The following is a 10,907-nucleotide window of genomic DNA, read 5'->3' as shown; positions in this document are numbered from 1 at the left end:
GCTTATATATTAACACTATTAACGCAGCGAAAATCTAACCTAGTAAGGCCTAAGTTGTTAGATGTATTCTATGTATAACTACAAAATTAGCTACAAGTGAAGGATTTGCCATTTATATGTTTTCGCTAATTTATCAAAAGACCTATGTCGTGCACAAGTCTGCCACTGGTCGCCGCTAATGTGTCAAATACTGCAAGATATCGTCTTTAATTTCACTACAAAGCTTGTAGCTGTAGTTTTGGAACTTTTAATCATGTAACACGATCCTTTTCAGGTGATTAAGTGAGACTTTCTTTTCCTTAGCAGAAATTAAAGTGGATCTAGATTGTCTACAGGTCATGAATTAAAATGAAAAATAATTGCTGTGAAGCAATAACTGACAGAGCAGTGACATTACACTTCGAGTGGCAAACAACACCAGAAACATTCAGAAAACATGACACTGAAACAACCACTTTTATTGATTTGCATCTGTACAGTGTATTATTATTATTGTATACATGCAACAAATTAAACAGTCAGCTGTGGTGTTTTTCCTCAGATCCACTGAGTTTCTTTTTAGGCATGCTTTTCAAGTGAACTATGTGGAGCAGCTACATTTTATCCCTTGTGTTCTTGAGCTTTCTTTCCAGACAGCTCTCCGTGTGCATGAGCTGACACAAATACATTCAATAACAGCACCAAGTCTCACACTGCACTTTTAAGAACTAAAATATCACTTCAATTGCAATTGCAGTGTTCGTCACAGTATCAGCATATCCTATTGGTCCCTTTACACACACACACACACAAAAAAAAATCAAATTTTCTCTTCATTAAGTTTGTCTTTTAATTGCATTGAGAGCTGCAGATACATTGTAGTGCAGTAATGCTGCTGTACTGGCGACGGCTGCATATCATTTATGATCATGCATCCACTAAAGTGCGCTCTGCAATCTTCTGTTTGCAGACTCGGTGATCGAAGTGCAGTTTGGGCTACAAATACTCGGCACACCTCCATATGCATTCATGCATTTTACGGACTTGTTTATTTAATTTAGCTGTGCCTCAATCCAGGCAGGGAAAATTGTAAAATCTTACCAAGCTTCTATCATTTCTAGCTAACTGATTTGAGAGTGCTTTGTAAATTTTAAGCCTCGGCATTGTTGAAATCTGCTTTTCTCAGCACACTCCTGAAGGACTGCCATTATAGTATTAAATAATCCAAGTACATCCATGGAGGATGTAGGTGACCTCAGCATTGACAAGTTGCTGCTTCCCGCTCTCTCTGGTTCCACATTTGCCTCAAATTGCTCTCACTGGGTTGCTTTAGTCTCAGGGGTTTGTGGCTCTTCAGCCTGTAAGCTAAAGTCAGAAAGATAGCATCCACATTTTCCTTTTCAGACGGGTCCTTGGCTGAAGTCTCAAACAGCGGGAAGTTGTAGCTGTCAGCGAGACACTGTGCGGCTGATGTGGGAACCTCCCGGCGGTCCCTCAGGTCACACTTGTTTCCTACCATGATGCGGGGCACAAGGGGCCCCACGGAGTGCCGGCTACACTCCTGAATCCACTCGGGGATGCTCTCGAAGGAAGAAAGGCTGGTCACGTCATACACAAAGATGACAGCGTGGACGCTGCGGTAGTAGTGCTCCACCATGCTCTTCCTGAAGCGCTCCTGACCTGCTGTGTCCCAAATCTGTAACTAGCACAGCAGAAACAAATTGATGCCACAGAGTCCTATTTAAAGCATATGGCCAGTGTTATTTTATATTTGTGCTTTTGCCAGCCAGTTCAATAGGAGGCAGCAAAGCGTCATTCCAGCTTCCCTATTTTGTTTATGGTGCTCAGCTCCAACCTTCAACATTTGTTCCTACTAAGAAGTGCTTACATATGCTTTATGTGTGTGTGTGTAAATATACATCTCTATTTTTGCAGAGTTAAATACTGTTTTTTTCTTAATGATTCAGCATGATGCATCTTGATTATTTTTTCAAAACAAAGTTTTAGCAGCTTCAGGGAAGCAATGGAAGGATACTGCACAGCAGAATAAGCCATACATTATCACCACAGACTCAAACAACTGCTGGATTTTTGCACTTGCTCAAAAAAATGTTGGTTAAGTTAGGATAGTTAGGACATTTTTGCAGCAGACACTTGGGCATCTTACAGAAGGAGAACCTGAGGTTTAAATTATTAAACCAGAGATGGCTGAATTCCTTTTATCGGCATTCGGGTAATGTGCATCCTGGCTCACTGCCTTTTACTCACTCACTGTCATGGTTTACTGAAACACCGACAGACAGAGCTAACGTTAGTGTCATTATCATAGACGGCATGTTCCCACTGTGATGAGTCAAATTGTCTGCTGTGGAAAGTGCTCCAAAATAGACCTTTTTCTGACAGCACCTCCAAAAAATGGGTTTAAATTTGCAGGAAAAACTATTAAAAATCTACTTGGGTGACCTGTTATTGTGTTGCATCTGGATCACTTCAACAGACTGAGGCATGATCTGTTTCACTTTGACTGGAAGCTCGTAAAAAGGGGGAAAATCTCCAGGCAAATGAGGACTATAAGCAGGCATAGAATGAAAATAAACACTTATATGTGGAAGAACAGAAATGACTATGAACTTGCTTTACACCAAGTTTCGTTATTCCCTTTCTTGTGAACAATGACAATGGCCTCATAGGGGTGACAAAGCCTTCATTTTAACAACTGGTCAAAGTAAGCTCCATCACATGCCTACAGGCTGAAAACAGACTCCAGGTCAGGCTCTGTGAGCTGACCTATAAACCGAACATAGACAAAAAAAAAACGGTGGACGTTAAAAGGTATCTGCCGTGTGCCTTTCTTAAAATGTAGGACTTCTCACCTTGATACTCTCTCCGTCCAGCTCCAACGTCCTCTCTCTGAAATCGACCCCGATAGTTGCCTCAGGGTTTTTCAGGAAAGTGCCCCCGCAGAACCGGTAGGTCAAACACGTCTTCCCCACATTTGAGTCTCCTATTACTATTATCTTGAAAATCCGAGCGTGTGTAGTGTCGTATTCGTGGTGAGAGGAGAGCTCCAGGGAGTCGTTTCGACTGAAAATTGTGTCAAATTCCTCCCCATGTTTGTTTTCTATTGCCATTGCTCATCTTCTCGCGGTCTGGACGGGGCTACAGCTCTGAAATATCGCGAGACTCCAAAGGAGAGTACCTTTGAACCTATGTACTTAAATGTTGCTGTAGGCTACGTGCAGAATACAAGCAATTCATCAAATTCTTGTGTTATTTAGCTGTACACATTATTCTGTAGAGATCCGATAGAGAACTTGCTAGAGGAAAAGAACAATTAAAAAATGTAACGTGGAATATGGTTAGAGATTATTTTCCCATTTCCTTTCTTTTTAATTACTGGGGGGTTGTATCCTATTTTGAATTGAATAAATGGTAAAAAAAAATAAAATAAAAAAAATAGACGAATTCAATTCTATCAAGTCTGAAGTCAGTATTTAGTGATTTTGAAGTTGTAATGAAAAATTAGACTGTTGCCAGTCAGATACTTTCCAATAAAAATCTGATGGTGCTTTACTGCAGTCATAATTACTTTCATGAGTTTTGACTAGACCCCCAACACCGCTGGCTGAAGTAGAGCCCCAGTTTATCCAGAGCCTCCACTGTGTTTTGGAGATGCATGTAGATGCTCATTGTCATACCTCTCTCCCGATCTCCTCTGTAAATATTTATGACTTGAGTGAAAATGTCAAATTTGGATCCATCACTTCGCAAGACACAGATTTTCAGTCCAGGTTTTATGTCATTTGGCCATACACAAAAATGACAGCACGGTTGTGTCAATTTATTTCTGCTTCCCCTCCTTGAGAATGACCTCATGGCAGCCAATCTCTCCAATCCCGATTTGCCTTCAAGGAACAGCAACAACCCACCCTCTGCTATTTCTTAGAAAAAACACTTACAAAAAAAAGACTAGAAAGTCTAACTGCTTGGAAAAAAAGAAATGAGGGGTGGATCAAGTCTTCCACACAGTCAGTACAAAATATTTCAGAAAAGTTTTTTTAAATCTATAAATTTTTATTTTTAAAATCATGTATGCTATTATACTTATTTACATACAGACATATCACTCAACCACAAACACTTCAGTAGGTATCCTCCGGGAGCACAAATATATTAACCTCATACAAATTTGTACAACTTACAAAAAAGAAACAAAGAGAACATCTAACAATGGAAATCCATTAAACAGAGACAGTCTCAAATAAATACAAACATGATTTTTTTTTTTTTTTTTAATTGCTGCTTTTCTGTAGCAATTCAATCAGTCAACACATCATGAATGTCTCATAAAAAAGAAAAAAGTATTACCAATACTTTCATTAATGACACATTTTTCTATTAAAACTCAATCCTCCGGGAATTAGAACCTTTTTGAACTATGTTTCTGTTTTGCACCATATTAAACTCACAATACTCACAAGACCACTCTTCAGAACCCGAACCTTCCAGTTTCACCATGCAGTGGCAATAAATACGACTTCTGTAAAACTCAGCACTACACACACTTGTAGCTCTGCAGCATACACTGATGTTTATTTGACACATTTACCAAAAACAGCTTTATAATCCACAGCCAAGCACCCCATCTCCTTCAAGAAACTTCATTATTCATCAGAGAGACAGTCGGGACTCCACTATTTTAACAGTTTATTTTGTAAACCCAGCTCTGGAACCAGCAGCTCCATTTCTACCACGCCTTCGCTGCATGTCATTACCCACAGTTCCTCCCCCTTTACTCCCAAAATTGCTTGATAAAAACCCCTGACTAAGAGTCACTCATGATTAAACTCTTCAGTGTTTTCAGAGGTGCTGATTCAACTGTATGGTCATTATTTTGTGTGATCCAGCATTCTGCTGATGAGGATATGTAATATTTTATCTCCACCATTTATCTCAGTAAGTGCAAATAGCGTAGGGGTTGCTTGTCTGGGACAATGGCTTCTCTGCAGTCTTCTGGCAAGCAGATAAATCATCACACCCAAGCAATACTCAAAACCCCTCCCCCCCCCAAAAGACTGTTGCAACACACACATTAAAAATAAAGTATAGATAAGAAAACACACACATACACTCTGTGATTTCAAACAAAATCATTTGTCACCAAAACATTGTGATCGCACTACATCTAAAAAGGAACCTCTGTCATCGCAAATGGGCTAAACCTGAGAGAGTGTACAGTACATTGGCTCCTAGACTTCACACAGCAGTTTTTGGAGCACCGCCTGTGTGTGTGTGATGTCGCTGTGTGCATCAACTACATAAAAAGGACCATAAATTTTAAAGCCCAGTTCTTTCATAGTCATAAACAAGAGACACTTGAGATGTCTGATATGACAAACACTCAAGCCATGATTTCACGCTGATCTTAAGCTTGCATGCTCATTTATTCACTCTAAAGAGAAAAGGCTCATGTAACATAATGTTAAAGCTTAACAGCGGCTCTCCACTCAGGAGTACTAGTGGGCACATTCGTACAGCTTTAGGTTCTTCTGTAGCTCTCTGGTACAGCTTTGTCAAGCGACATCACTCAAATATCTCAGCTCCAGTTTGGCGTGGACAAATCTCTCACAGGCTCTACGAGCTAGGAGAGAAGGTCCTCAGGAAGCATGTGACGAAAGCATTACAGATGTGGCATCCATGTGAAACCTTTAGGTGTGGCACGCAAAAGACGCAAAGCACTACTGCTAATCCATTTTCACTGCCACTCTGTTTCCACATGGATCAAGTGTAGTTCCACAGATTCTCTGACATTTTTGAACCAGGAAAAGCAAGGTTGGAAGTAACAGCGTTAAGTGAAGGCTCAGTTCCAGCAATTATTGCAAAGAATTGCAATTATTCCCAATTAGTAACCCCTGTATTTGCCCAGCAGAAATGCTGTGAAAGAGGCACAGTAAACATTTTCTCTGGTTTTATGTGTCCCAATATTAACTTTACTGATCAGACGTACGAAAATATACATTTTTCAACAACCTGTGATTCTCCGGACTGTTTTAACACTGAATAAATACTTCAATGCTCCCCGTTAGACAAAACCAACCTGTAAAAACCCAATAATTTAATTAATTTTGACATTGCAACACATTTCACTACCAGTTCTCATCAGAGAATGAGCTAGAGCTGCCAGAGTCTGAATCTGCGTCTGTCAGCCCGTCAAAATCCCAGTCTGCACTGGAGCCACTGTCATCGTCCTCCTCTGTGGAGAAGCTGTGGGCAGAGCTAAGGCACGCTGGGTAAACACGCGTTGAAACACATACGGGCCCCAGCGTGGACACGTACACCGCCATGATATTCTTCCACGTGTCCCTGGCCGGGTCGTACTCGTGGATTAGGACTCTGTTCTTGTTGTGCTGCAGTAAAGTCTGAGTGAGGAGGAGCAGCTTGCCGTTGTGTTGGATCACCTGGTAATTTAGAGCTCGGCTGTCGATGGGAATGTCGCCGAGCCTCTTCCACTCACCCCTAGTGGGGCTGTAGGCTTTCACCACAGGGATGTCGCACACACAGACGATCTGGTCCTGGAACACGCAGGCCTTGTGAAGCTTGTCTCGCCTCAGCGACCCACAGTGGCGCCAGCGGTTCCTCTTGGGATCGTAGCAAAGCATTCGCCTTTTGTTCACCACGTACAAGTGGTCATGTAGGGCTACCACCTGCATTTTACCCAGAGAATGAGGCAGAGGAGCCACAAACGTCCACTGGTTCCTCTGGACGCTGTAACACTCCACCTCCTTCAGTCTGGCATCCGTCACCGGGTTTCTTCCTCCCAGAAGGTACACGTGCCCATTGAGGTAGCCCATTCCAGAATGTATTCTGCCCAGTGGCCTCTCTGCCAACTCCTGCCAGCTGTTGAGCACAGGGTTGTAAAGCCAGAAGTGTTTCGAGAGGTGGGATGCCAAGTACAAGTTGTTTTCAGGGGTGGCACAGGCAATTAAGGACTCCATGGTGGAGCGTTTGTAATCCTGACTGCTCAGATCCTCTAAAGGAGGGGCCATGAAGTACAGATCCTCCGAGTATGGGTCACAGCACATTATGTTGTCATTAGGTAGGCCAAAGAAGAGGATCATCTCTTTTGCGCTCACACCTATTCTGTGTTTTGGCACATCCAGAGTAGCAGACATGACACAGCCGTCCTCGGGGGACTTGTTAAAAAATGATGCCAGGTATTTCTCAATGAAAGGCCTTGCCATGAGGCTCTCCAGGTAACACTTGTCCTTCTCAGTGAACAAGTTCCAGCGGACACACTTTAGTGCCTGCAGCGCATCCTCTTTTTTCTGTGCTGCGTTCGCCTCGATCCACTGCAAAGCAGCCGAGCACACCTTCTTCTCACAATCCACATCCAGGGTGTCCAGAGACAGCAACTCCTTCAGCTGCTTCAGGTCCAGCTCGCAAAGATCCCCCCCATTACACACCAGGCCGAAGTTCCTGGCAATGAAAGCTTGCGCATTCTCCTTCAGCTCGGGGTTATCATAGGTGTCAGCAAATTTCAGTACCCCCACACAGTTAGACAAGTCCAGTCTCCTTGTCATGAAACTGGAGCAAGCTTTCCTGATGTACTCCAGCTGGAGCATGTTGGCCGCTGCATACAGCCTCTGCACGTTACTCTCCGTGATGGTCACCCTGCCAGTGTAGCAGTAATCGATGATGACGGACATAGACTCAGGATCGACCCCGCGGATGACCACAGTTTCCTGCACGCTCTCGTTTAACCCACCGGTGAACATGCTTTTGAAGTAGGGGCTAGCAGCTGCCAGGACGTTGCGGCTGCAGAAGAAAAGTTGGTCGATGGCACCTCTGGTGGGGTTGCCGCTGTGCTCCAAAGACTCCTCTTCCCACTCAACTCCGATAGTAACGTCCCCGAGCAGCCGGCAATCGTAAAGCAACTTCAACCCGTCCATCAAACCCCGAGCGTGATTGGCGTCCTCCAGCACCTCGGGACCACTGAAGCAACTCAGCGCCGAGGCCATTGTTGCAACTTAAGCGATCAGTTAGCTATTTCACGTCGGCCAGTGTTTCAAAAAGCACCGTGTGATGCGGTAAACATGCTCGGTAACGCCAAGTTCCCCGAGCTCTGATAATGACACGTCCGTTTACACGTGAAAATCAAACATAAGCAGTGTGGATAAATGCAACAGCGACTTAACAGCTGAACGGTCGCCGGGATGTCTGAAATCCGGCAGCTGTCGGCCTGTAAATGAGCATAATGTCACGGTCAAAGTAGAAAAAGACCCGCACACCACTTCCAAGGAGCTGCTTTACCGATAACGTTCATTTTCACTAAATTCCTCCTCATTGCTGTTTTCTGTTTTGAGTGTAGCAGCTGGCACAAACGTCAACACGGCCAGGATTTGAGCTACATATTCAGAGAAGAACTTCCATAATAAAGTACAGTTGTACGTATAGATATCGCGCGTTGTTTTATTTCCTCTTTTTAAGCAGTGCTATACGCTCTGGGTGGATTTTAGTATTCTACTTTGTCCACGAATCTCATTTTAAAATACGCAAATTTGTATTAAAAAAAAAAAAAAAAAAAAAAATCTTATTTTGAAGGTTTCTTTGATTAACTTCCACACTGGCTCGTTGCGCACTCATACAACCTTGCTTAAAAAAGAGTGCCCTCCGATTGGTTTGTGCAACTGGGTCAACTGAATTTGATTGATTGGAACATAATATGGTTCCTCCCACTACTTTCCCCTTTGCTAAAGCGGATAATTCTGGAAATTAAACAATAGACCTCTATGTCTTGTGTGTTTACTTGTATTTTTATATAATTGTGTTATATTTTTTTAGAAACTAATGCTATTTTGTAATAATCTTAATATATCTATATTTCTTATATGTTTATTTGTATTTTTATGTAATTGTGTTATTTCATTTTATATCATTACCATATTTTCAATTAATACTTATGTATTATTTCTAATTGCTCACGTGGTCTCAGTCCTTACTGCCTTTAAGCAAAATTATTAATGTAATCCTTTTACAGTCAAATTTTACATTTTGTCCTCAGATAATAATAAACTAAGTTTAGTAAACTAAATAATAAAAATAGATAATAGATTATTAAGCTGAGGTGAAGGCGGTATCATCATCTGTGGTGTCATCCTTTCATCCAACTCTCAGCGTGAATCAATAAATGTGTTTTATGAGTCCCTGCTCTCAGTTAGATAGTTGTCCAGCACATATTGCCACTATAAAACTATAATATTTTACTTTTATGCTTAATAACTCCCCCAACCCCATTTATGATTAATACTGAAGTCTCATATTCTGGCATGGGCTATTTATTTGATTTGCTGTAACACATTAGAGCTTCTTCTCTGTGGTATATGTGACAGCCAGACACTATGCATAAAAAATATGAAATATATGGATTCATACCATCATTAAAAAATCATGTCCCTTGCACTGCAGTTTAATATATGCATCATTCAGCCACATGTGCATATTGGCCCTTTATGGTCAGATGTTTGTTTAAATGCAGTATACATATCCACCAATAATTATCTCTCCTTAAAATGGTCCCATCAGCCATACCTTACTGCAGACTTTTCCATTTACACCTGTGCTCTTTGTAGCCAACTATAACAACATATATACACAGTTGATCCATATAAACTGTCTTGACCTTTGTCGTTTGTACATCAATTAAAATAAATAAACTTTTTAAAATCAAAAGTTTATTTAGGATTCCAAAGACAGCCTTTATCCTTATTGCAAAGCTTTAATTTCTTGCACTACAAAAAGTAGCATATATCATGATTTGTTGGTTAATTGACTCTGAGTCCGTTTGCTTCTTTGTAGTATCACATATGCACACGTAGAACACAAATTACAGACATAGCCACAGCTACTTGCGTTTTCACCCAGGTTTAAGTGAATCTACGACTTAGATCGTTGATTTTACGTAGTGCGTCTCGGTTGTCGATGGTCCTGTGGACTGTGATGAGGAAGGGGAAGGCAGAGGGAAGCTCCACCCTTTGACTCAGTTTCTGGTGACCCCAGTGAAGGCAATGCAGTCTCTCAGCCAGGTCCCGTCTGCCAGCTCGTTCCAGTCCGTCTTGCAGCAGCTTGGTCTTATTTGGCTTGTCCCATGACTTCTCGTACCTGTGAATAAAGAGGGACCTCTAAAAAGTATTTCATGGAAAGAAGAGAAATTCACTGATGTATAAAAAACCAAAATCAAAAAGAACTGTATAAAAGTGACAGAGTGTCTAGAGAGCCCAAGTGACCATGGTAAAACACAAATAAGTTATTTAAGTTTCTCACATGAGATCGCTGGGCATCTACTTCAATTTCTTAAGACTACAATGATTTCAGGTGACGTATAAAATTGGACTAAACACTGCTAAGATAATCAGATGTTGGCTTTTGATTTAGAAACACCAATTTCTAAACAAAGCACACGATACTTTCAAAAGAATACACACAGACTTTACCAGCTTTCCAGCATGGCCTTGGCCTGGACACTCTTCTCTGTAGAGCTGGCGTGGAAGCGTCCTATCTCAGTTCTGTTGAAGCCAAGCTCATATGCCAAAACTGTCCACTCAAAACCGAGCTGCCTGGAAATCTCCTGCAGCGTCTTTAGATTAATCACAGCATCCTGTAAGCAAAAAAAAAAAAAGAGAGGGGGGGATTCCATTGAGAAAAACGATCTAGTATAAATGATCTGCGCAAAAGTGCAGATGAAAGCAGATTAGACATACCTCCTGGGCTTTGTTGGGCATTATCAAAAACTCCAAAAGGTCAGCACTGTGCACTCAATATCTGTCTTCAGGTCTGGTTTAATGATTTTGCGCAAAAGATAAAAGATATGAGATTTTAGTCACCTTCCCTGAGGTACAGTATGTTAAAGTAGAGCGTGTTTGAGTGTTACT

The 10,907-nt window shown here is 41.6% G+C and overlaps 3 protein-coding genes across 4 annotated transcripts; all 3 read right to left on the bottom strand.

Moving 5' to 3' along the window:
* Window positions 1–447: 447 nt before the first annotated feature.
* On the bottom strand, window positions 448–3,133 carry zgc:101559 (Ras-related protein Rab-33B-like). Of its 2 annotated transcripts, none has more exons than XM_006788189.3 (2): window positions 2,853–3,133; window positions 448–1,681 (listed from the first exon to the last, which is right to left on the bottom strand). In XM_006788189.3, the coding sequence occupies exons 1-2, from the start codon at window positions 3,108–3,110 to the stop codon at window positions 1,235–1,237; spliced, it is 705 nt and encodes a 234-aa protein (XP_006788252.2). In that variant the 5' UTR covers window positions 3,111–3,133; the 3' UTR covers window positions 448–1,234. The 2 variants fall into 2 exon arrangements, with proteins under 2 accessions (XP_006788252.2, XP_006788253.2); XM_006788190.3 differs by having other exon boundaries at window positions 448–1,675.
* An 899-nt stretch (window positions 3,134–4,032) lies between these two features.
* Window positions 4,033–8,377, bottom strand: kbtbd7 (kelch repeat and BTB (POZ) domain containing 7). Its single transcript, XM_006788188.2, has one exon. The coding sequence runs from the start codon at window positions 7,995–7,997 to the stop codon at window positions 6,126–6,128; it is 1,872 nt and encodes a 623-aa protein (XP_006788251.1). The 5' UTR covers window positions 7,998–8,377; the 3' UTR covers window positions 4,033–6,125.
* A 1,357-nt stretch (window positions 8,378–9,734) lies between these two features.
* LOC118454039 (uncharacterized) lies at window positions 9,735–10,876 on the bottom strand. Its single transcript, XM_035906846.2, has 3 exons — window positions 10,737–10,876; window positions 10,470–10,633; window positions 9,735–10,137 (listed from the first exon to the last, which is right to left on the bottom strand). Exons 1-3 carry the CDS (start codon window positions 10,755–10,757, stop codon window positions 9,903–9,905), a joined length of 420 nt encoding a protein of 139 aa, XP_035762739.1. The 5' UTR covers window positions 10,758–10,876; the 3' UTR covers window positions 9,735–9,902.
* Window positions 10,877–10,907: the final 31 nt, after the last annotated feature.

The sequence above is a fragment of the Neolamprologus brichardi genome, chromosome 16 (assembly GCF_056152115.1).
Source record: "Neolamprologus brichardi isolate AB-2024 chromosome 16, ASM5615211v1, whole genome shotgun sequence".
Taxonomy (NCBI): domain Eukaryota; kingdom Metazoa; phylum Chordata; class Actinopteri; order Cichliformes; family Cichlidae; genus Neolamprologus; species Neolamprologus brichardi.
This window is presented reverse-complemented; position numbering and strand designations above follow the sequence as displayed.

Coding starts and splice junctions, on each gene's coding strand:
- zgc:101559 (XM_006788189.3), bottom strand. CDS start 3,110: ATGGCAATAGAAAACAAACATGGGGAGGAATTTGACACAATTTTCAGT. Junction 1,682..2,852: donor TGGACGGAGAGAGTATCAAG/GTGAGAAGTCCT, acceptor CTGCTGTGCTAG/TTACAGATTTGGGACACAGC.
- kbtbd7 (XM_006788188.2), bottom strand. CDS start 7,997: ATGGCCTCGGCGCTGAGTTGCTTCAGTGGTCCCGAGGTGCTGGAGGAC.
- LOC118454039 (XM_035906846.2), bottom strand. CDS start 10,757: ATGCCCAACAAAGCCCAGGAG. Junction 10,634..10,736: donor TGCCCAACAAAGCCCAGGAG/GTATGTCTAATC, acceptor TTTTGCTTACAG/GATGCTGTGATTAATCTAAA. Junction 10,138..10,469: donor AAGGCCATGCTGGAAAGCTG/GTAAAGTCTGTG, acceptor CTTTATTCACAG/GTACGAGAAGTCATGGGACA.